This window comes from Lontra canadensis, unplaced genomic scaffold (assembly GCF_010015895.1).
Source record: "Lontra canadensis isolate GAN:19392208 unplaced genomic scaffold, GSC_riverotter_1.0 scaffold17, whole genome shotgun sequence".
NCBI classification, from domain to species: Eukaryota; Metazoa; Chordata; class Mammalia; order Carnivora; family Mustelidae; genus Lontra; species Lontra canadensis.
Genome location: NW_022631011.1, coordinates 10,697,319 through 10,723,553, shown reverse-complemented (window position 1 = coordinate 10,723,553; position 26,235 = coordinate 10,697,319). Strand labels below are relative to the sequence as shown.

Sequence of the window (26,235 nt, the reverse complement as noted above, 5' to 3'; positions counted from 1 at the left end):
ATTAATCAAAATACATTTAGTACAGTTGTTTTAAAATTAAGTGTGCGTATCACCATGGTCTTTATAAAGTATCAAGAAGTTATAACCTTTATAAAGTATCAAGAAGTGATATCTGAACAAGTTTGAGAAAAACCTATTTAAAGAATTAAAATAAATACATGAGAGTAAGACTGCACGGTTTGCCACTAAAAAGATAATTTGCCATTAAAAAGATGTGAAGTTTCTTTAAGCTAATGTATAAACTGACGTGTAACTCCAAAAATACCAAAGTGGTTTTTTACCCTGTAAATAACAAGCTGACTCTAGACTTTATTTGGAAAAACAAAACAAGAACACACAAGAAAACTGGGGTGGGGGGGGGGAGACCAACTTGCAGGGGGCTGGGCAGAAAGGACTGGGGTGGGGAGATGTCCTACCAGATATGAAAACATACCAAAGAGTGTGATAGTGGTACATGAATAGAGACACAAATGAAACAGAATGACAATAAAAATATACCAAATACAGATAAAAATTTTATAATAAAAGAAACATTTAAAATATGTGGGGATAAAAATGAACTTAAAAAATGGTGTAGTACTCTGTGTCAAAAAAATAATTAAAATCTTTAAAAAAAAAAAAAAAGGATTTTAGGGGCGCCTGGGTGGCTCAGTGGGTTAAAGCCTCTGTCTTTGGCTCGAGTCATGATCCCAGGGTCCTGGGATCGAGTCCCACATTGGGCTCTCTGCTCGCCGGAGAGCCTGCTTCCTCCTCTCTCTCTCTGCCTGTTTCTCTGCCTACTTGTGATCTCTGTCAAATAAATGAATAAAGTCTTTAAAAAAAAAATGGTGTAATACACTAATGCCTATCACTTCAATCATGGTCTCTTAAGTCAGTGGAAATCACTAGAGAAGAAACTAGAATATTTAGTAACATAAATTAATATTTACAAATTTTAATATTAAAAAACAGATCCATCGTAAATGTTCATCAATAAAGTAATGGTTATATAAATTTTGGTGCACCCATAAAACAGAATACATGCAGTAATCTTTTAAAAAGATTGTATGTATGTATGTATGTATGTATGTATTTATTTATTTGTTTGTTTGAGAGAAGAGGGGAGAACCCTCAAACAGACCCCTGCTGTGTGTGGAGCTGATGCAGGGCTCAATGCTAGGACCCTGAGATTATGACCTGAGATGAAATCGAGAGTCAGACACAACCAACAGAGCCACCCAGACAACCCTGTCGCTCTAATTTTTTTACATGAGGCAACACCATATACACAAATATGCAACAATCTAAAATATATATTAGAAGAATGCAAAGCACAGAGAAGTCTATATGTTAATCTATATAATACTTTGCCATCTGTCCAAGCAAGATAATGAAATTATAACATATAAATTGCTACGTATACAAAGAAAATTCAGGAAGAATATACAAATTGTTAATAAACTGATTCTAGGTGGGGAAAATGCATAGGTAAGGAAGAGAAGAAAATGGAAAGGAGTCTTTCTCCTCTTTTTATAACCTTTCTTCCCTTTCGAGTTTTATTTTTTGGGGCATGTTATTAGTAAGATACTGCTGTATATTTTTTAATACACCTGGGAAGTCCAGGCAATTAACATAAGCATAGTGAAGTTTTTACTTAATTTCTCAGTGATCAGAGTATGGACTATTAGAGAAGGGACTAAGGAAAAAGAAGAGTATATATATAAAAAGCTATAAAAAGAAGAGTAAGACTAATAGGTGCCTGAGAGCAGTCAAGAGTTACGCTATAGAACCAAAAATGCCCAAAAAACCTAGGTCACAGCAAGGTGACCATATTATTAATCATTATAATCCTCTTAATGCATTTTACAAACAAAAAGATTTAAAATATCTTAGGGGCACCTGGGTGGCTCAGTGGGTTGAGTCTCTGCCTTCAGCTCAGGTCATGATCTCAGGGTCCTGGGATCGAGCCCCACATTGTGCTCTCTGCTCAGTGGGGAGCCTGCCCCCCCTCTGCCTGCCTCTCTGCCTACTTGTGATGTCTCTCTCTCTCCGTCAAATGAATAAATAAAATCTTTAAAAAAAATCTTTAAAAAAATAAAGATATTCAAGATATTGAATCACTTAAAGTTCTTTGTAGACCTAGAACATTAAAAATTTATCTAAAATGTTTACTTCATTATCCTGCCTAGTTCCAAAAAGGAACCATGAACTGCTATATTTACAACATCAAGTAACATTTGTTCTACATAAAACCACATATAAACGACTAAAACAACAGTAAAAATTGTCCATATATTTTTTAAACTTCTGGTAAATTCTATTCATATTTTATATCTCAAATCAAAGAAGCTTTCCCTGATTGCCACCAGACTACTTTTCCAGTTATATTTTATTTCTTGTTTGTATCACTGTTCAGGTACTATTAGTAGGGTCCATTTCCCTGACTGGTATGTAAGTTCCATGAAGACAGCTATGTGTGTTTTATCTGCTGAATCATCCTTGGTCTAGCAAAAGAGCAGGAGCTCTCTCAATAAATATTTGAGGAATGGGGCGCCTGGGTGGCTCAGTGGGTTAAGCCTTTGCCTTCGGCTCAGATCATGATCTCAGGGTCCTGAAATCCGGCTCTCTGTTCAGCAGGGAGCCTGCTTCCCCTTCTTTCTCTGCCTGCCTCTCTGCCCACTTGTGATCTCTGTCAAGTAAATAAATAAAATCTTTTCAAAAATTTTTAAAAGTAATAAATATTTGAGGAATAAAGGAAACCAACAGAATTAACTTACTGATACATTTCAAATGAAAAATTCATTTTATCCAAAAATACTCCTGTAAAATTAAGGATTATTATACCATATTTGTTTAATCTAGAAGCACACCTTTATTTTTACTAGCAATTTAAGGGTAAGGCGCCTGGGAGGCTCAGTTGTTTAAGCATCTGCCTTTAACTCACATCCTGATCCCAGAGTCCTGGGATGGAGTCCTGCATCTGGCTCCCTGCTCTGCTGGGAGTCTGCTTCTCCCTCTTCCTCTGCTGCTCCCCTGCTTGTGTGTGCTCTCTCTCTCCCTCTCTGTCAAATAAATAAAATCTTTAAAAAAAAAATTTATTTTTGGAGAAAGAGAGTGAGAGAGCAGGAATAAGAGGGAGAGAGAAGCTGAAACAGACTCAACGATGAGCACAGCACCTGATGTGGGGTTCCATTCCGTGACCACAAGATCATGACCTCAGCCAAAACCAAGAGTCAAACGCTCAACTGACTGAGGCCAATTCTATTGTGTTTGTGTGTAGAAAAGAGCCCAAATATCAGTGTTGCTTTGTAAATTCTGGTATGTTCGTGGTCATTATTTCCATAGCAATAAATAACATATAATTAGTGATGTATGTTAATAGTTTTATAATTCAGCCCCAAACTTGAGTCAGAGATGAAAACAACTGCATTCAAAAGACAGTAGGTAAGAGAGTGAAGAAACAACTGCTGAATGAGAGAAAACGTTCGCAAGTCTTGCATCTGATAAGGGACTAGTATCCAGAATACATAAAGAACACTTGTTGGGCATCTGGGTGGCTCAATGGGTTAAAGCCTCTGCCTTCAGCTCAGGTCATGATCCCAGGGTCCTGGGATCGAGCCCTGAATCAGGCTCTCTGCTTAGCAGGGAGCCTGCTTCCTCCTCTCCCTCTCTCTGCCTGCCTCTCTGCCTACTTGTAATCTCTCTGTCAAATAAATAAATAAAATCTTAAAAAAAAAAAAAAAAGAACACTTGTAACTCAATTAATAAAAAGACAAATAACCCAATTTGAAAATGGGTAAGAATCAGGGCGCCTGGGTGGTTCAGTCGGTTAAGTGTCCAACTCTTGATCTCAGCTCAGGTATTGATCTCAGGATGGTGAGTTCAAGTTCTGCACTGGGCTCCAGCCTGGGTATGGAGCCTACATTAAAAAAAGGGGTGAGGGGAAGATCTCAACAAACATTTCTCCAAAGACAACATACAAATGGCCAATAAGCACATGAAAATGTGCTCAAAATCCTTAGCCAACAGGGAAATGCAAATGAAAATCACAATCATACACCACTTTACACTGAGCAAGGTGGCTATAATAAAAAAGACAGATAATACAAGCATTGGCAGAGATGTAGAAAAATTAGATCCTCATGCACTGCTGACAGGACTGTATGATAGTCACTGTGGAAAACAATCTGGCAGTTCTTCAAAAGGTTAAACACAAGGTTCCTATATGACCTAGCAACTCTACCCATAGGTGTATTTCCAAAAAATATGAAAAAACACCCACACAAAAACGTGTATGCAAATGTTCATAGCACTATTATTCAAAAGAGCAAAACATGGAAACAACCCAAATGTCTATCAACTGATTAATAAAAAAATTCATATAATGAATTATTACTTGGCCATAAGAAGGAATGAAGTACTGGGGTGCCCCCCAGTCGGTTATGTGTCAGACTCCTGGTCTTGGCTCAGGTTGTGATCTCAAGGTCATAAGATCAAGCCCCCTATCACGCTCCATGCTCAGCTTAGAGTCTGCTTAAGATCGTCTCTACCTCTCCCTCTGCCCCTCCCACCCACACTCTCTCTCTAAAATAAATAAATCTTAAAAAAAAAAAAAAAAGAATGAAGTACTGATAGATGCTATAATACAACATGGATGAGCCTGGAAAACATGCTAACCAAAAGTCTGTCACAAAAGATATCATACTGTATGATTCCATTTAGTAAAATGCTAAGAATAGGCAAATCTGTAGAGACAAAGTAAATGAATTGTTGCCCAGGGCTGGGGAAGGTGGAAGGGGTTAGGGATGATGCCTAAAAGTCAATTTCTTTTTGGGTGATGAAAACATTCTAAAATTGTAGTAGCAGACTCACAACTATATGATACACTAAAAGCCACTGAACTGTATACTTTAAATGAATGAATTATGTAATATGTTAATTAGATCTCAATAAAGCTATTATATGTCACCTAGTGGCTCAGTCAGTTAAGCATCTGCCTCCAGCTAAGGTCACGTTCCCAGGGTCCTGGAATTGAGGCCCACATAGGGCTCCCTGCTAAGCGGGAATCTGCTCCTCCCTCTACCACATCCCCCCAGCTCCTGATCTCTCTCTCAAATAAATAAAATCTTAAAAAAAAAAAAAATTTTTAAAGCTGTTACAAAACAACAAAATCCTGAGGGAGTCAAACCATGAGAGACTATGGACTCTGAGAAACAAACAGGGTTTTGGAGGGGAGGAGGGTGGAAGGTTGGGAGAGCCTGGTGGTAGGTATTATGGAGGGCAGTATTGCAGGGAGCACTGGGTGTGGTGCATAAACAACTCTGGAACACTGAAAAGAAATTTTAAAAATAAATAAATAAAAATAAAAAAACAAAAACAACAAAATCCTCATGTTTCTGATTACACTCTATTGTATTTCTCAGGGAAATTATAGCTACTTTAGTCTTCATAAAGGCCTTAGGGGATATCCCTCTAAAAAGAAATTCTTTTTCTTGTCCCCACTCCAGAAATTTTTTCTTTGAAGGATGCAAAAATAAGGAAGGTAGAACAAGAAAGGAAATCTTCAAAACTGAATGATTACCATGTGTGACATTATCATGTTACCTATTCCTTCTTATCTTTGAAACAATAATTTTTCCTACTAGTGTCACATTTTTGTCTTCTTTAAACATTTCAAGAAACTAAAGAATGCTACACTTAACATAAAATGTTCACCTGATTTTATTCATTTACTTCTTTATTTCAAGTTTGATCAATTTGGTTTTTTAAAAAGATTTTATTTCTTTATTTATCTGTTTGACAGAGAGAGAGAGATCACAAACAGGCAGAGAGAGAGGGGAAGCAGGCTCCCTGCCGAGCAGAGAGCCCGATGTGGGACTCGATCCCATGACCCTGAGATCATGACCTGAGCTGAAAGCAGAGGCCCAACCCACTGAGCCATCCAGGCATCCCTCAATTCATTTTATAAACACTTATTTTGTAGAGATAACATGAGGGTTCACGATATCACTGTAAGATGGCTAAAACAATGCCTGATGTTCAGTAAATTATTCATTCTCATTCTCATTACACTACAGGCAATGCAGGATCCTAAAGTTGAGGAGCAGAACTACAGAGGAGGTGGGGGGGACACAAAGACTGTGCCCTACAAAAGTACAGTCATATCAAAGAAAGGAAACTTTTGGCAGATAATCCAAGACAAAACAAAACGGCAGTCAGTAGCAGCAGCAGCAGCAGCAGCATGATCATCACCACTACTACCATCACCGTCATCACCCAACACCACTCTCCTCCTAATGCATCTTTTTATAGGCCTTAAATTTTTTCTAACTATGAAGCTTTTATGTATGGAAATATCCCCAAACCCAGTAAATATCACCTTATCACTCTCCCATATGTATCAAATTTTTGAAAAAATAAATGAAATATATGATAACACAGATCCACTTTCACTTCCTCTCTCCCTTACGGTAACCACTATCTTGCAACATGATGTTAATCACCACTATGCATGTTTTAACTGTAACTACAGGTACAAAACACATAATTTGTTTTTGCATGTTTTCAAACTTTAGCAAATAGCATATTGGTCTGCACCTTGCCTTCTTAGCTCAACATTTTGCTTGTTTGTTATTTTTTAACTCAATCATATTGTTTCATGACAACTGCTGGTCAGTATTAGTCTATGAATATTACAGTGTATTTGTCCATACTCCCAACTAATGAGATGTTTAAACTGTTTCTAATTTTGCTACTAAGAAGCTGCAATAAATGTAATTTCTTGAGCACAGGTACTAGTTTCCAGGATACATTCCTAGAAGAACTACTAGGTCAAAGACTATGTACCTTCAACTTCATTAGAGGTCACTAGGTTGATCTTTTTACACTCCAACCAGCAGTGTAAGAGTGTTCCTGTTTCTCCTCATCCTCACCGATTCTTGGTATTGTCATACTTTTACAAACTGAAGGGTATAAAGTGGTACCTCATCGGTTTATTTTTTCCTGATTATTAAGTATCACTTATTGGCCTTTCAGGTTTCCCCTCATGTGAAATGCCTTTAACAGCATTACTATTTTTCTGCTGATTTGTAGTAGTTCTTAAGACAGTTTGGGTACCAATCCTTTATTGATTTTATGTGTTTCCAAATCTACAGCAAAGACAATTACTGCCTTTGCAAAGTTCACAGCTATTTTCCAGACCTTTATACCTAGGTTTCTCAAACCTTTCTGACCCCTCACAGAAGATGAATTCCTCCTTGTGTGCCAATACACATGCACTTATATATGAACTGAAACACAGGGCTCTAAGTCAATTTCTCCTAAGAGATTAACCACAAGCAAATACACAAGGACATTTCTCCATTTCCTATAGCCAACGCCACATTTTAGCTCTCATATTAACACATCATAGAGCTTTCATATGGGTCAGTAATCAAGCATCTATTTTGAATAATAAGTTGTTAAAGCCCCTAATTAATAACCATCATATCGATACATCGGGGTGTCTGGAACAGTAACAAGGAGTGCCATTCTCTTTCTCCAATGAATTAAGAATTAAGGTGCAAACCCAGACTAAGCAAATAAATTTTTTTAAATTTTTAGTCACACTAACATACATAGTTCTTACAGATACAGTCGCTCTGCAGAAGTGAAATAATTCTGAATATTTTAGTGAGAGCACATACTACTCTTAAGTTAACTTCATTTACAGGAGCACTAATGTTTTGCAAAACAAGTACACTGCCCTAGAAGTATATAGTCACAGAGCAAGAAAGGACTTTAGATCACTCAATCTAACTCCTTCATTTTGACGTGAGGCAACTGCAATCCAGGCAGTTAATAAATTCGCCGAAACCTAGTCCTCTAAAATCTACAAATTCGGGGTTCTTCCACTGCATCATGCATGGATGCAATTTCAGATTCCCCAATTCCAAAACTCTGATTCCGCTATTAATTTTACAAGACTGAGCTGATGTGTTATAGAAATGATGGAATTAACTCCCAACCCCACACCAATCTTTTTTCCTTTCCATTTCCCTTTTCCAGCCCTATCTTCCATTATATCTACAGAATGAAAGAAAATACCTGACTGCCCGAATTTCTGGCCCTCGTCAGGGAAAGAGCCCTGAGCCCCTGACTGTTGCCTCTGTGTTAAATCAGAAGGGCTTTTGGTTTTGTTCTGAATCCTTCGTTCTCGATGCAATAATACCCACAGTAAGGCGCAGATTCTGCGGGAAGCGCGGCGCACGCCGCTCCTCCGAGCCCGCGGACCACCGACGCCGGGGAGACGGGGGCGCCGGGTAGGGCGGTGCCAGGCAGCAGGGAGCTGGGGTCGCTGGGGGAATGGAGCTGGCAGGGAAGGGGGCCCGGAGGCACCAGGGAACAGGCCGGGCGGCGGGGCGACTCACCTTTACGCAGCTCCCGCTCCCACACGGTGACGATGGGCCGCGAGTGCTTGCGGTGGTGGATGAGCCACAGGGACAAGGTCTGCACGCTCTGCTGAGAGTTGCTCAACTCCGACAGCTTCTTCTCCAGCGCCGCCTCAGAGAAGGCTGACATCCCTCCGACACCGCGTTCACGCCGTCCCACGCGGTGGGGCTGAGGGGAGGAGAGTTTAGCCGCCCGCGCCGCGGCCTCGCCCCCTCACCCCACCCTTCCCCACGCTTTCACCACCGCTGCCGCCACATCCAAGACCGGCCGCAAACCAGCAAGATGGCGTCTGGCCGGCAGTGACGTCAGGGCCCATCCACGCCCCGCCCTCGGAAGAGGCGAGGCCAAGCGGCTGGTCCTCCGAGCGAAAGGGCGGGGCCAAAACTGGCGCTAGGGCGGCACGTGGGGGCGTGCAGCCTGGGTTATGGCCAGGGAAGGGGTGGAGCTAGCCTAAGCGGGACTTCTATGGTAAAATTATCTGCTGAAAACGAGTTAAAAATCTCTGCATAGGCGTGTAAATTGGTACAGCCAATTTGGAAGACTATTTGGCATGATATATTACATTTTCATAATTGAACCTTCCCTGTGACCCTGCAATTTGGCTAACTGCCATCAGTGCTAGGAAAACAGCAGCAGGTTTGCACAACGAGCTGTATGCTAGCTGTTCGGTCTGGCTCACTAACTCTAAAGAGGTGGGACGTTCACAGAAGGTAAATGGCTAGATTAATGGTGAACCTGCATAGTATAGAATACATGTAGCAGTTTAAAAGATTAATAAATCCAATGGTGGGTTGGAGGGTTTTTGGTTCTTTTTTTAAGTTTTAGAGTGAAAAATATAGTATAACATTGATTTTATGAAAGTGTATATTGTGGGGCACCTGGGTGACTCAGTCTGTTGACCCTCAGTCTCTTAATTTCGGCTCAGATCGTGATCTCAGCTTTGTGGGATGGAGCCCCCCCCCTACACTGGGCTCCCTGGTTACTACAGAGTCTGCTTGGGATTCTCTCTCTCCCTCTTCCTCTGCCTTTCCCCCTCCCCCTGCTCATGCTCTCTCTCTAAATAAATAAAGCTTTAAAAAAATAAAAGCATATATTGTATATGAATTGATAAGTATGTAAATGCATGGCAAAAAGTCTGGAAGAATACACACTACATTAATAGTGGTATCAAAGTCAGGATCAGAATTGGAGCCCTTGAGCTGTGGTTATATTGTTTTCATTTTTTACAAGAATGGTTTCGTGTATTTCTTACATAATTAAAAATTACTTTCAGAAATCTCATAATTAATCGAGCATTTGGGGGTGCCTGGGTGGCTCATTTGGTTAAGCGTTTGTCTTTGGCTCACATCATGATCCCAGAATCCTGGGATCAAGCCCCACCTTGGGCTCCCTACTTGTTGGGGAGGCTACTTCTCCCTCTGCCCCTCCCCCTGCTCGTTCTTTCTTTCTCTCTCTCTCAAATAAATAAATAATATATTTTTTAAACCCAGCATTTTGACATGTGACAAATGACTTATGATGTGTGATAAATCCATACATTTTGACATAGTACTATGAGTTCACAAAGGGAACACAAAGATACTGTCACATTCCAAATATAAATATAAACTTCAAGAAAGATAAAAACCCACAGGAATTCTTTTTTTGTTTTTAAGATTTTATTTATTTATTGGACAGAGAGAGAGATCACAAGTAGGCAAAGAAGCAGGCAGAGGGCAGGGCTGGGGAGGGGGGAAGCAGGCTCTCTGCTGAGCAAAGAGACCCATCTGGGGCTTCAGCCCAGTACCTGAGATCATGACCTGACCTGAAGGCAGAGGCTTAACCCACTGAGCCACCCAGGGCCCCAGGAATTCTTATCTCTTGAGAAGGACTGTTCAAGAACTTTGCACCAAGTAGGCATCAAATATGTTTTTTGTTCGATTATAGTTATAGTTCATCATTCCCATTTTTAATGTTATTACAAGGTTCAAAGGATATCTCACGAGGCGAGATAACTCTCCTCTCTCTTCCTCTTACTCTAATATCTATTCCTGTCTCTTCATGCTTCTTTCCCAGTTGTATATACTTTTGGTTTTCCAATCTGTTTAGTCCAGTTTTTAGCCTGAACTTAGGCAGAGTTTCACTTACCTGTCTTCTGAGACCTCAGTATATCTTCAACACTATTCCCTCCCATGAACCCTGCAGCCACCAAAATTGTTACATATCATCTCTCAAATTATGTTTTCACCTAAGATTCTAATTCTTCACACTCCATTCTTTATCTCAATTCTACCTGAAACTTAAAGGCCACCGTAAATTCCACCTTCTTTTCTTTCCCAATGAGTCCAATGTATGTAAAAAGTTCCTTTCTGTATTATTTACTGATTTGAATACCTTATTTAGAACTTACACTAGTAATCTGTATTATTTATAATTATATAGTTTATATATTCTCTCCCCAGCTAGATGTTGCTCTCAGTGACTCAGCCAAAGCACCAACTCTTCTGTTTGTTTTAGTCCTCAGTCTGATTTGGCTGCTCCTGCTATGGACTTATACAGTATTCTGTATATGTGTGTGTAATACAGCTTTCCACACAGAGCTTTTAGATCTGTATTTATTGATATTGTTACTTATTGCTGTGTTTTCAAAATATTGGTTGTAACTGCATTTGCCCTTAGATAATTTTTTAAGTATTTTATTTCTTTATTTGAGAGAGAGAGAGAGAGACAGACAGAGCATGAATAGGGGGAGGGGTAGAGGGAGAGGGAGAAGCAGACTCCCTGCTGAGCAGGGAGCCCAACACAGGACTCAATTCTAGGACCCTGAGATCATGCCTTGAGCCGAAGGCAAATGCTTAATACTGAGCCACTCTGGCACCCTTGCTCTTAGATAATTATAACTTATTTTCATAATATCCTCTGGCTATACTTCTTGATTTTATCTTTCCAAATACAGGCCTCAAATTCAGAATAATGTATTTTTTCCGTAAACTATCTTTGGCTTTCCTGGAATAGACACTAAGTAACAAAGAGATGTGCTCCTTCAACTTAAAAAAAGAAGTCTATTGCAAGAAGAGACTATAAGCCAATATTGCTTATGAATATAGACATAAAAATCCTGAGCAAAATACTAGCAAACGCAATCCAGCATCCTATTAAGAGTATTATTCATCATGACCAAGTGGGATTTATCTTAAGAATGTAAGGGTGGTTCAACTACAAAATTCAATCAACATTATATGCCACATTAATAGAATGAAGGAAAAAACAAATGATTTCAATTGATAAAAAAAATCCAGCATCCTTTCATGAAAAAAACAAACAAAACAATGAAACACCTCATCAAAGTAGGAATAGAAGGAAACTTTCTGAACATAATAAGTGTATGAAGGGTGCCTGGGTGGCTCAGTTGGTTAAGTGTCTGCTAAGCTGGTTAAGAAAGCCTGCTTCTCCCTCTCTCTCTGCCTGACACTCCCCCTGCTTGTGCTCTCTCCCTCTCTCTGTAAATAAATAAATCTTAAAAAAAAAAAAAGTGTACAGGAAAACCCATAGCTAACATTATATTCAATGATTTAAGACTGAAAGCTTTCTTCCTAAGATCAGGAACAAGACAAATATATACATTTTTGTCACTTCTATTCAACATTATACTGGAAGTTCTAGACATAGCAATTAGGTAATAAAAAGAAATACAAGGTATCCAAATTGGAAAGGAGGGGGTAAAATGATCTCTATTTGCAGGAGACATGATCTTATACATTTAAAAAGCCTAAAAAAAAAAATCCTAAGGAATCCACAAAAGCACTAGAGCTAATAAATTAATTCAGCAAAATAACAGGATACCAGATGAATACGCAAACATCAGTTGTAGTTCTACATACCAGCAATGAACAATTTGAAAATGAAATTAGTAAAATTAGTACAATAACATAAAGAATAATAAAATAATTTAGAATAAATGTAACCAAGGAGATTTTTCAGGTGTACACTGAAAGCTGCAAAATATTATTGAAAGAAATTGAAGAAGACCTAAATTAGTGAACGGACATAACTTGTTCATGGATTGAAAGACTTGCATTGTTAATATGGCAATTATTACCCAATGCAATCTTCAAATTCAATGCAATCCACTCAATGTGCGACTTGAAGTCATGAACCCCAGATCAAGAGTTGACCGCTCTACCAACTGAGCCAGCCAGGTGGCCCTGTTTTTAATTTTTTTTATTTTTTATTTTTTCTTCAAATATTGTTCTTTTTATCTTTTTTTTTTTTTTTTGAGGATGTGTGTGTGCATGTGTGAGTGTGAGAGTACGCGCCCGCACAAACATGGGGAGGGTCAGAAGGAAAGAGAGAGAATCTTAAGCAGGCTCCATGGCCAGCACAGAGCCTGGTGTGTGGCTGGATCTCATAACCCTGAGATCATGACCTGAGCCAAAATCAAGAGTTGGACACTTAACTGACTGAGCCACCCAGGCGCTCTGGTTCTTTTTAATCTCAGTCATTCGTATTGAGTCTAATATCTAGTGGGATTGTTTATGATTTAGTTAAAACATATAATAAAACCAGCTGCTGTGTTTGTATCCACTTTCCTCTGAGGCCCACCCAGTTCCCACTAGTATCTTTCCTTGTAAAAATACAGTTTATTTCCTGGTTAATTAGCTTCAATTACTAACATTTATTTATTTATTTATTTATTTATTTATTTATTTATTTAAGTAATCTCTACTCCCCAGTGTGGGGCTTGAACTCACGACTCCAAGATCATGAAAAACATGCTCTACCAGCTGAGCCAGCCAAGTACCCCACAAACAATTCTTTATACAGCTTACACCACAACACGCAAAATATTCAAAAGCCTATAATCCCTATCATGTCATACTTGGAAGGGACAATCCTGTCTCAAAAAGTGTGTGTGTGTGTAGGGTGGGGGATCTTACATGGTAAGTTTAGGAAATAGCAGCAAAGTTAATGGTAAGCCACTCAAGTCTTAGAACCCCTCTCAAAAGTTCATAAACTTGGATCAGCAATGATCAAAATAGAGCAGCTCCAGATGTATGAGACTCTTGAGGTGGAATATGTACTATCTTAAAAAAAATGTACAGCCGACCCTTTAGCAACATGGATTTGAACTGCATGGGTCCACTTATGTTTGGATTTTTTAAAGTACAGTACTGTAAATGTATTTTTTTCCTTATGATTTTCTTTTTTTTTAAAGACTTTATTTATTCATTTGACAGAGAGAGAGAAAGAGAGCACAAGCAGGGGCAGCTGTAGGCAGAGAGAAAGGAAGAAAGCTCCCCACTGAACAGAGAGCTCAACGTGGGGCTTGATCCCAAGACCCTGGGATCACGACCAGAGCCCAAGGCAGATACTTAACTGACTGTGGCACCCGGGTGACTCTTCCTTATGATTTTCTTAATAACATTTTCTTTTCTCTAGCTTACTTTGTTGTAAGAATACAGTATATAATACATACAACATATAAAATATGTGTAAATCAATTGTTTTTGTTGTTGGTAAAGCTCAGTCAATACTAAGCTCTCACTAGTTAAGTTTTGGGGGGAGTCAAAAGTTATACGTGGATGTTTGACTCTGCAGGGAGTTTGGTACCCTTAAACGCAGCCTTGTTCAGGCTTCCGTATACTTACATCCCTACAGACTGCTCTGAAATCTTTTTTTTTCCTTAAAGATTTTATTTATTTATTTATTTATTTGACAGAGAGAGACACAGTGAGAGAGAGGGAACACAAGCAAGGGAAGCGGGAGAGGGAGAAGCAGGCTTCCTGCTGAGCAGGGAGCCCGATGCGATACTCCATCCCAGGACCCTGGAATCATGACCTAAGCCAAAGGCAGATGCCCAACAACTGAGCCACCCAGGCGCCCTTAGTATTACTAAAATATTCCAGGAAACAAATAAATTAGGAGATCAGGTACTTGCAATTTTCCCATAAGTGTAAATACTGCCATACAGCCATTGTCTCATCAGATGATACTACAGCTCCGCTTCCAACAAAAGGAACGTCAAGTACTGACTTGAGTTCAGTAAGAGATGATGTTCTTCAAACAACCTTCCGATCAATGGAATCTTGACATTGGATCTGAACTTCAGAGAGTAATACATCTGGCAGGCTGACTTCATCTGCCCCCTGCTAAAATGGGGAAGTGAGAAAGGAAAAAGATAACCCCGCAAGTGGATTGCTAGGCATTGGAGTTCCTAACCGAACATCAACTACCCTCACAGGATAGACACAATAATCAGACAAGGCCATTCTGTGACTTTAGTGGAACAAAACAGAGCGGAGGCTACTTTGAAACCACAGAAATTCCTAACAGCTACCTCTTATAACAAACATAAATGATTACAGATCCTTTATCAATGAAACCCCACCTTCATCCTTTGGCATTGTAGGTAAAATCACCACAGATCTACTCGCTCACCAAATTGCCCCTGTTTCCTGACAGCATCCAACCCACAACAGACCCCTGCTTTCCCTAAAACCTCCGCAATATCAGCCAACACAAGCTCAAACCTTCTAATAAGCCCTTCCCAGTTCTTTCCTAAGGGCATGCCCACAGTTTCTCTGATGCGAGTCCGTTCTTGCTGCAGCAAATTAAATAAACCTAACTTTAGGGGTTTCTGGCTGGCTTAGTCTGGAGAGCATACCACTCTTGATCTCGGGGTCATGAGTGTGAGCCCCATGTTGGGTGTAGAGATTACTTAAAAAAAAAAAAAAGAAAAAAGAAAAAGTTACCAAAAAACCCCTAACTTTAACTTTAGGTAGTTCTTGTGGTCTTTCAGTTGGTGAGTTTAATATATGATATACATCAAACTGTTAATTAGTGGTTAGGTCTATGGGTAAGAAAACAGGTAGTTTCTTCTTTACAATGTATATATTCCAGTATGGGTTGAGTTTTTTACCACAAGCTTGGATTGAGGAAAAGAGTAAATATATTTGAGTGGGGCCGGAGAAAAACCTCCAGTGGCTCCCCTTGCCTATAAGAATAAGATTGTATCCTTAGTATGGCGTGCAAGGTTCAGATTAATTGAGTTGCACTGTTCTCAGAAGACCCATTGCTCATAGCTTCCGTATGTTCTTGAGCCTCTAGGAGTGCCAAACTTATTTCCCAAATCCTATGCAATTCCATTTTCCGTTGTCTTCCATCCATTTAAAATGCAAACAATATCCTTCCTGCAATTGCCTGTCCTCTCCCCGATAAAGAACTTCCTTTTAAAAATTAAACCAACAGGGGTGCCTGGGTGGCTCAGTGGGTTAAGCCTCTGCCTTCAGCTTAGGTCATGATCTCAGGGTCCTGGGATTGAGCCCCACATTGGGCTCTCTGCTCAACAGGGAGCATGCTTCTCTCTCTCCCTCTGCCTACCACTCCACCTGCTTGTGCTTGCTCTCTCTCTCTCTCACACACACACACAAAAATAAATAAAATTTTTAAAACAAACAAACAAAAAAAGAAGTTACCAAGGGCTGCAGAGGAAAGAATGGGGAGGTATTGTCTAGTGTGTACAGAATTTCTGTTTGGGATGATTAAAAATTCAGGAAATGGTGATAGTTGCATCACATTACACCACTGTAAATGTACATGACACCACTGAATTATACCCTAAAAATGGTTAAAATGGTAGTACCTGAGTGACTCAGTCAGTTAAGCATCCAACTCTTGATTTTGGCTCAGGTCATGATCCCAGGGTCATGGGATTGAGCCTCACCACCCCAGAGTTGGGCTCTGTGCTCAGTGCAGAGCCTGCTTGAGATTCTCTCTCTTCCTCTGCCCCTCCCCCTCCTTTACATGCACTCTCTCTCTAAGTACATAAATAAAATATTTTTTAAAATGGTATATTTTATATAATGTATATTTTGCCATAAGAAAAGAAAAAAACTTGATTTGAATTTTTATTATACAAAATTTCAGGAATATACAAAAATTAAAAGAAAAGGGGCACCTGGGTGGCTCAGTAGTTAAGTGTTGGCTCAGGTCATGATCCCAGAGTCCTGGGATGAAGCCCCACATCAGGCTCCCTGCTTAGCAGGGAGCCTGCTTCTTCTTCTCTTACTCTCCCTGCTTGTGTTCCCTCTCTCGCTGTCTCTCTCTGTCAAATAAATAAAAATCTTTAAAAAAAAGTTAAGAGAAAAATATAATGAACCTCCATGTATCCATTGAGAGTTTCATCAATTATCAACTCCTGGCCAAACTTCTACCCTTTCTTATACCCTTCCCCCACCACACACATACTGGATTATTTTGCAGCAAATTCCAGACATTAGATCATTTCATCAACAAATATTTTAGATTGTTCTTCTAAAATAACTTATTTATTTACCAAGAAATTCCTAGTCTTCTCTTAAAACCCAGCTCAGATGCCATCTCCTCTGTAAAGCCTTTCTCCAGGTCTCCTGGAGCTAGCAAGACCCATTTCCCCTCTGTGTAACTATGACTCCTTGCCCCTCCCTCTACAACAGGGCTTCTCAGCACTGGCACTATTGATATTTTGAGACAGATAATCCTTTGATGTGGGGCTCTCTTGTACATTATAGGATGCTTTGTAGCTTCCATGGCCTCTACTTCTAGATACAAGTAGCACCCCCTTCCCCTTTGTGACAACCAAAAATGTTTCCACACATTGCCGAAAGTCCTGTGGGGGCAACATTGTCCCCAGTGAGAACAACTTCTTCAGAACTGCCCTTAAGAACTATATCGCCTATGTTTGTTATATCTTCACTTCTAGACTGTGAAATCCTAAAGAACATAGAGAGATTCTCCTTCTCTTAGGGTAGCCAGTGTCTGATTCCTTTTTTTTTTTTTTAAGATTTATTTATTTATTTGAGAGAGAGAGAGAGGGAGAGAGAAAGTGGAGGGGGAGGTATAAGGAGAGGGAGAGAGAGAATCCCAAGCAGACTGTGTAATGAGCATGGAGCCCAACACCAGGGCTTGACCTCACCACCCTGAGATCATGACCCAAGACAAAACCAAGAGTCTGATGCTTAACCGACTGTGTCACCCAGGTGCCCTGCCGGTGTCATATTCTTCCTGGCAACCTCATAGGAAGAAAGCTGGGAGGCCATGTGAGCTTTGACAGATCTTCCCAGAACTTCATAAAAATCTGAGGTCATTAGGTCCAGCCTTCCATTCAGTGCCTTAGTTACATCTATAATATCTCAGTCCATTATTCTTCCAGCCTCTGTCAAGAAGTCAGGTTACTGGGATTCATCTTCCTGCAGAGGGGCTCATTTTGTTAAAATTCTTATGGTGAGTGGAAGCTTGCTCACTCTGTTACTTTAGGCATTGTCCTAACTCTACCCTCTGAAATCTTATAAAATAAGCCTAATTTCAGTCAGTTTCATATGACAGCCCTTCGGGTATGTGAAGACCACCATTATATTCATTCATTAAATCATTCAAAAATACACATACTTGAACAAGAGAAAAGCCTGGCTTCCTTGAAACCTCCCCCAAAATCACTTGAAAGCTTTAAAGTCCTTCTTAACATTCCTTAACTGAGCCACTCTATGGCTCCCCCTAGTGTACATTCTCCCTCATTGCAACAGCCAAAAACCTAACTTGTCCAATTAATGGTGTGTTCCTCATGGTCTTTGACTGGAGGACATTGACAGATGGAACACCTAATATGAGCCAGGCACTGGGAATACAGCAATGAATGAAAATAGACAAAAAAACCCTCTGCCCCTCATAGAGCTTACATGGAGGTAAAGAATGAGTCATGTATGTAAGTATAAATACATTGTGTGATGGGGTAAGTGCCATGAGCAAAAGTAATTGGTGGGGGGGGTGGTAGTGTGTGTTAGAATTTTAATTAATTAATCAATTAATTAAATATAAAGATATTACAATAAATAATTTAATAAAATAAATTTATTTAAATTATTTATTATATTTTATTTGTTTGTTTATGTTAGAATTTTTAAGTTGCTTAGCCAGGGACAGCCTTAGTAAGATGATATTTTGAGATCTGACGGAAAGAAAGCATGGGCCACGCAGCTATTTCAGAATGTTCCCAGCAGGGGGAACAGCAAATGTAGAGGCCCTAGGAAACAGCAAGGAAAAGTCCTGTGGCTGGAGGCAGTGATCAGAGAGCAACAGTAAATAGGAGGCAGAGTAAGCCGAGGTTCAAGGAGAGAAGAACGAGCATACAGCACCTTGTAGACCACTATAGGGGACTTCTGCTTTCACTCTGAGATGGAAAATTGCTGGGAAATACAGAGTAGAAAAATGATACGATCTTACTTACATTTGAATGAAAAAAAAGAAAAAAAAACCCACCTCTAGCTGCTGTGACTGGGTGAGGGGTGGGGCAAGCGGGGAGACCAGGCACTTGTTATAACCCAGTGAGAGAAGGTCAGGACTGAACTCAGGGCACTCCAGTGTTTAGAAGTTGGGGAATGGAGAAGAAATAAGCTAATCATATCCAGAGGAATCCTAGAAACCCCAAAGAATGCATTTGAAAGAGGGAATGATCAAATGTCAAATGTTCCTAAGAGACAAGATGAGGATGAGAATTGACTATTAGATTTTACAGTATCTTCCCTGGGACTTTTCTTTTCATGAGAATATCTCATTCCATTATCCCACTGCTTTTTTGGGTAAAATATCAATTTTTTTTTTTTAAAGTAAGATCTACACCCAACATGGGGCCTGAACTCACAAAGCCAAGATCAAGGGTCACATGCTCCACCGACTGAGCCAGCCAGGTGCCCCAAAATGTCACTTTCTAATACACTATGTAAGTTGCCTATTTATCTTATTGTCTGTGTATTCTTACTAGAATAAAAGTTTTATTAGGTGGGGATTTATATCTATTTTTTTTTAACAAAGAGTAATCAAGAGATTTATTATCTGAGTGACTGGAAAACAGTGAATAGACCTATCCAGGGTAGGAATAAGAAGTTGAGATAGTGTGTTTACAGAACCAGTCAGGAGGAAAAATAAAATTGCTCTTTTTTTTTTTTTAAGATTTTATTTATTTATTTGACAAAGAGATCACAGGTAGGCAGAGAGGCAGCCAGAGAGAGAAAGGAAGGGAAGCAGGCTCCCTGCTGAGCAGAGTGCCCGATGCGGGGCTCGATCCCAGGACCCTGGGATCATGAACTGAGCGGAAGGCTTTAACCCACTGAGCCACCCAGGTGCCCCTAAAATTGCTGTTTTATAACTCTATGGGGCTCCTCTTTTAACATGCTATACTACATTTTTAGAGATCAAGTAAGTTTTTTAAGATTTTATTTATTTATTTGTCAGAGAGAGTGAGCACAGGCAGACAGAGTGGCAGGCAGAGGCAGAGGGAGAAGCAGGCTCCCTGCTGAGCAAGGAGCCCGATGCCCAGTCCCAGGGAAGATACTGTAAAATCTAATCAATCCCAGGACACTGGGCTCATGACCTGAGCCGAAGGCAGCCGCCTAGCCAACTGAGCCACCCAGGTGTCCCTCAAGTAAGTTTTTAAGGAAAGTAAATCTAAAGATTTTATAATTTCACATTTATACAGCTTGATATCCTTTATTTATCTATCATTCTTTTTTTTTTTTAAAGACACATTTATTCAGCGTCATGATCAGACTATTACATTTAGCAATCAACAGCATGGGTGCAAAAAAAAAAAAATCTACATTAAAACCCTTTGTTGGAATGCTTTACACTTTCCACAGAACAGAAACTAAAATAACCTGTTATACAATTAGTCACAAATACAGTCCTCGAGTTTTTTTTGCCCATACACATGAGTATTGTCTAAAACATGTCTTCTTTGTGGCAGCTAGGCCCTGCCACCACTGTGCTTGGCTGAGTTCACAAATCTGTTGTAACCTGTAGCTTCCCTGTCACTTCTCTGGCTCTCCTCTCCTGCTAAGCTTTGTTTCCTGGCAGTAATTAAAACCTTCTGCCACTGCCGTAGCTGCTGCTGCTGCTGGAACCACCATAGCCACCTTGGTTTCGTGGTTTGGCGAAGTACTGGCCTCCACCACCATAAGGGCCAGAGCTTCTGCCTCCAAAATTGCCTCCTTTCATGGGTCCAAAATTTGAGGATTGATTGTTGTAATTGCCAAAATCATTATAGCTTCCGCCACCTCCAAAGTTGCTTCCATCATTACCAAATCCGTTATAGCCATCCCCACTGCCACCATATCCACCACCACCTCAACTGCCACCAAAGCCACCTCGACCACTGAAGTTTCCTCCGCGACCAAAGTTGTCATTCCCACCAAAACCACCTCCACGACCACCACCAAAGTTTCCAGAACCACTTCGACCTCTTTGGCTGGATGAAGCACTAGCCATCTCTTGCTTAGAGAGCGCTTTCCTTACTTCACAGTTGTGGCCATTCACAGTATGGTATTTTTGAATGACAATCTTGTCTACAGAATCATGGTCATCAAATGTTACAAAAGCAAAACCCCTCTTTTTGCCACTGCCTCGGTCAGTCATGATCTCAATCACTTCGATTTTCCCATACTGTTCGAAATAATCTCTTAGATGATGTTCTTCAGTGTCTTCTTTAATGCCACCAACAAAAATCTTTTTCACAGTTAAGTGGGCACCAGGTCTTTGAGAATCTCCTCTTGAGACAGCCCTCTTTGGTTCCACAACTCTTCCATCCACCTTGTGTGGCCTTGCATTCATGGCTGCATCCACCTCCTCCACAGTGGCATATGTGACAAACCCAAAGCCTCTGGAGCGCTTGGTGTTTGGGTCTCTCATTACCACACAGTCCGTAAGTGTTCCCCATTGCTCAAAATGGCTCCTCAGACCCTCATGGGTTGTTTCAAAGCTCAGACCTCCGATGAAGAGCTTCCGCAGCTGTTCAGGCTCTTTAGGAGACTCTGACTTAGACATGACGGCGGTGGGAGGGGAGACTTTAACGATGCTTACTCGGTGGCGTCCACGGGCAGAAAGCTATCTATCATTCTTAAAGCAAATGACAAATCTAGTTTTCAAAGATGAAAGCTTGCTGTTACTGAGATCTTCAATGTTTTCTGCAACTCCAAATCCAGGAATGTTTCACACAATCACAGGACTTTCCTTTTTAAGGTGATTACTCTTTTTTTTTATATATATATAAAGATCTTATTTATTTATTTGATAGCAGAGATCACAAGTAGGCAGAGAGGCAGGCAGAGAGAGAGAAAGAGGCGGAAGCAGGCTCCCCACTGAGTAGAGAGCCATGCGGGGCTCAATCCCAGGACCCTAAGATCATGACCTGAGCCAAAGGCAGAGGATTTAACCCACTGAGCCACCCAGGCCCCCTGATTACTCTTAATGTATACATATATACTCATTTGTGTATGCTTGCCATACAGTGCACTTACAGACAGTCACTAACCTCCACTGATGAAGCAGGAGTCAAGTCGTTCACATGACTTCTAGTTATATCTCTTCTAAGATGCTCCAAGAGCAAATTAATGAATCTATGACATTTACTGAAAAGAAAAAGAGAAAAGCAAAAAGAAAAAGAAACATCCTTCATGGTCTTTCATTCATTTCATCAATTAGGACACACAGGGCAGCATCTTTCTCCATAACCTGGTCTCTCCTATGACCTGAATTTTCTCTTTGCTGTTCATTCTGTCCAGTACAATTGTTGCTATCATCAGCATCCATTGGTTCAGTCTTTACTCTCATCCCTGCTTCTGAATGAGGCGGATCATCAGGCAAAGCCAGGTAATTCTGAATCATCTCAATGACTCGCTCCAGGTGCTTCTGAAATCGCTCAGCTGTTTCAAGACGTTGACCTTTCGGTACCTCCAGCATGACTCTCAATGTCTCTCTTGCTTGGTGGGGTCGGTATTCATTTATGAGATGATGCACATGTACAAAATGCAGCTTAATATCTTCTGGTTTCTCTTCTGGTTTTGTACTCCCAGGGCTCCTTATCAAGATACCTAAGAGGTCTAAGAAATTAATAATGGCTCAGTGGGTTAAGCCTCTGCCTTCTGCTCAGGTCATGATCTCAGGGTCCTGGGATCAAGCCCCGCATCTGGCTCTCTGCTCAACGGGGAGCCTGCTTCCTACCCTCTCTCTCTGCCTGCCTCTCTGCCTACTTGTGATCTCTGTCTGTCAAATAAATAAATAAAATCTTTAAAAAAAAAGAAATTAATAAGAATAGACATATTGAGTTTTCTCAGTTCCTTCTTGTGATCAAACTGCATAGGATGAAGCTATTCGATGCCCTGACTTTCTGAAGGGCGGATGATAAGATCATCACATTGGAATTGATTGCTAAACATCATATAAGTGTCTTTTATTGGAGGTGGAGGCTTGGGAACTAGGCCTTCTTGAGTATTTTCATCTGTATATTCCTTGATGTACTGCATTGGGGATGGTGGAAGAGCACTCACATGTTGCGTCTCACCCATAGCAGAAGATCAAGAAACTCAGCTCAGGGTTTACACTGGAGCCGCCTTGGCCTGCACCGGAAATCCGACTTCCGGCCGCCTTCTACAGGAAGTGTATCTATTTTTCTAATTAAGAGATACTGCTTCAGGGGCGCCTGGGTGGCTCAGTGGTTTAAAGCCTCTGCTTTCGGCTTAGGTCATGGTCTCAGGGTCCTGGAATCGAGCCCCGAATCTGGCTCTCTGCTCAGCGGGAAGCCTGCTTGCCCCACCCTCTTCTGCCTGCCTCTCTGCCTACTTCTGATCTCTTTCTTTCCGTCAAATAAGTAACTAAAATCTTTAAGAAAAAAAGAAGTACTGCATCAAACAGCCTCTGGTCATAGCAGGAGCTCAATAAGTATTTGTTGGATGGATGGTCTTCGGATCCATCGCCAAGTTGGTCTGACATTTACAAACGTGCTTGTTTGGCACTGTTCCTCTACAACTATTAGAATATGTTCTAGACAAGTTCTCCTTTGTTCAAAGCCTCAAAGCCTGGCATTTTATGGTGCAGCCCAGCGAGTTCGGCCTGTTTGACAGGCAATTACCTGGCTATTTTGTGCCTCCCTAATCCAGCACCATGTACTTCCCTGAAGAAAAAAATAAATCCATCATCAGTCAACTTCACGGAGCTCAGGATATGTGCCTCATCTCTAATAATGGAATCACACGTTTCAAAGGAAATGGAGAAAAAAAGACATTGGCCATCAGGTTGGGAAACCTCTTTTAAGACATGGGTGCCCATCCTGAACTCCCAAATTTTCCAGCTTTAGAGACTAATAGGAGTTTAAGCCTCTTCTGTGGCATCAAGTAGCACTGAGACTTTCCTCAAACCAATGAATTTAACTGAACTTATTAAGTTTTAATTTAAGAATTGAACCGAACAGGGGCCCCTGGGTGGCTCAGTGAGTTAAAGCTTCTTTCTGCCTTTGGCTTAGGTCATGATCCCAGGGTCCTGTGATCAAGATTCGAGCTCATTGGGCTCTCTGCTCCCCAGGGAGCCTGCTTCCTCCTCTCTCTGCCTGCCTCTCTGCCTACTTGTGATCTCTGTCTGTCAAATAAATAAAAATCTTAAAAAAAAAAAAGAATTAAACCGGATAATTTAAGAGTTGTCCTAAGGATTGAGAGAATTATGTATAAGCCTATAATAGACCTTAATAAATGCTATCATTCTTATAACCCTTGCCCATTTGCCAAGAGCTTATTTTTTTTGTGGTAACACCTTACAACAAAAAGGGTACCTGTCCTTTTGTGTCTGGCTTATTTCACTTTGCATAATATTTTCATTATGGTTGATCATGTTGTAGACAATTGTATTTTTGAGTTGTATTTTTTCTCATGAGCGAGAAATTTTGCAATATATAATTTTTTTATATGATGAAGAGCGATTTGTATCTTTTCCTGTGATCCTACAATTCATGTCATGTGTGCGTGCTTTCCTCCTCTACGTTTATTCACATATTTGTGTACATTAGCAGCATTTTAAGTTATTTTCACATAGATCTTGCACAGATGTGTTAAATAAAACTGGTTATTTAAATTGGCTTGGGGGGAACCCCAATACTTGAACATAGGTAGCATCATTTCTAAATTAAAGTCGTCCTCTCAATTTGTAAAATCTAAGTTGCATTAAAATTCCACAAGGAGGCAGACTGGTTCCATTAAACTGGGCTTACTGCACTGATGTAAATACATTCTAGATATTCCCAGTATTGGCATCCCCAAGTATAAAACAACTTTTTAAGCCAACATAGGGAATCTATGAAGGTATTTTCTCCCAGAGACAACTCTACAAATGATGCTTAATTTTATAAATCAGTTCACAAATCTTCCCGTTAAATTAGGTGTAACAGAATCATAGAATTTTACATTTAAACCAAATACAAGAAATAATTTATTTAATTACAGAATTCTGCCCAAGTGCAGATATATTTACTCTTGGTTTACAAAAAACCCATGGCAGTGGGAATTTAAAATGATGTAGTTGTTGCAGAAAAAGGTATGACAGCTCTTCAAAATATTGAACATCTAATGATTCAAAAATTCCACTTCTGGGTATATATGAAAAGAAGTGAAGCAGAGACCTAAACAGGTATTTGTATACCAGCATTCATAGCAGTATTATTCACAGTGTCAAAATGTGGAAGCGACCTTCTATATCATTGAATGAATGGATCAGTAGAATGTGGTAGACACGTGCAAGAGAATATTCAGCCTTAAAAAGGAAGGGAATTCTGACACACTCTGCAACACAGATGAACCTTAAAGATATTATACTAAGCGAAATAATCCAGACTCAAAGGACACATATTACATGATTTCCTTTTATATGGTATACCTAGAATAGTTAAGCACATAGAGACAGAAAGTAGGACAGTGGTTACCAGGAGTAGGGGAAGGGGGACTAGGGAATTATTGTTTAGTGAGTACAGACATTCAGTATGGGAGGATGAAAAAGTTCTGGAGACGGATGGTGGGGAAGACTGCACAACAGAGGGAGCATACTTAATGCCACTGAACCATCCACATAAAAATGGTTGAAGTGGGGTGCCTGGGTGGCTCAGTCATTAAGCGTCTGCCTTTGGCTCAGCTCGTGATCCTGGGGTGCTGGGATTGAGTCCTGCATCAGGCTCTCTGCTCAGTGGGGAGCCTGCTTCTTCCTCACCCACTCCCCTTGTTTGTGTTCCCTCTCTTGCTGCCTCTCTGTCAAATAAATAAATAAAATCTTAAAGAAAAAATGGTTGAAGTGGTACCATTTGTTAGGTATTTTTTTTAAACCACAATTTAAAAAAAGACATGGTAAAGAAAATTAAATTCAAATAGAGAAATTTATAAATACTAAAATTCCCACTTTACTGTATGTACTTCCAAAATCTATAAACATCCATCTGCACCCTTGTGTAAATAAATAACTTGATATTTTAAATTGTATACGAAGTCAAGAGAGAAAATCTACCTCCTTCTTGTCCTGGGGGGAAAAAAAAACTGGGGGGCAACGGTGCTGGGGGGGCTCAGTCGGGGGAGCGTGCAACTCTTGATCTCAGAGTTGTAGGTTAGAGCCCCACATTGAGTGTAGAGATTACTTAAAAATAAAATCTTTACAAAAAAATGTTTAACATACAGGAAAATTTACTTTTAACATTTTGAGAATTCTATGAATTTTAATACATATATAGGTTTGTGTATCTATCATAAGAATCAGGCTGTAGACCGGTTCTGTCCCTTCAAAAAACTGTTTGTGCTAAAACCTCAGAGTCACACCCACCCCAACACTAACTTGGGGAAACTGCTGATCTCTTCTCCTTATCTTACTATCTTTTCTAGAATGTCATGTAAATGGTAACATCCAATATGTAGCCTTCTGTATCTTTCTTTTTCTGCTTAGCATAATGCCTTTCAAGGTCATGGAAGCTGCTGCCTGTATCAATTGTTAATTCTTTTTAATACTGAGTAGTATTGC

The 26,235-nt window shown here is 40.1% G+C and overlaps 1 protein-coding gene and 1 pseudogene across 3 annotated transcripts in view; both read right to left on the bottom strand.

Moving 5' to 3' along the window:
• The window catches only part of RPRD1A (regulation of nuclear pre-mRNA domain containing 1A), a 74,228-nt gene extending 65,531 nt beyond the window's left edge, over window positions 1–8,697 (bottom strand). For all 3 annotated transcript variants that reach the window (XR_004382910.1, XM_032859596.1, XM_032859597.1), the window contains exon 1: window positions 8,388–8,697. Coding sequence is in view for 2 of the 3 variants with exons in the window: in XM_032859596.1 (XP_032715487.1) it covers window positions 8,388–8,538 (151 nt within the window). In the remaining variant the exon portion in view is untranslated. The remainder of the gene's footprint in view (window positions 1–8,387) is intronic.
• A 13,118-nt stretch (window positions 8,698–21,815) lies between these two features.
• Window positions 21,816–22,760, bottom strand: LOC116868979 (annotated as a pseudogene).
• Window positions 22,761–26,235: the final 3,475 nt, after the last annotated feature.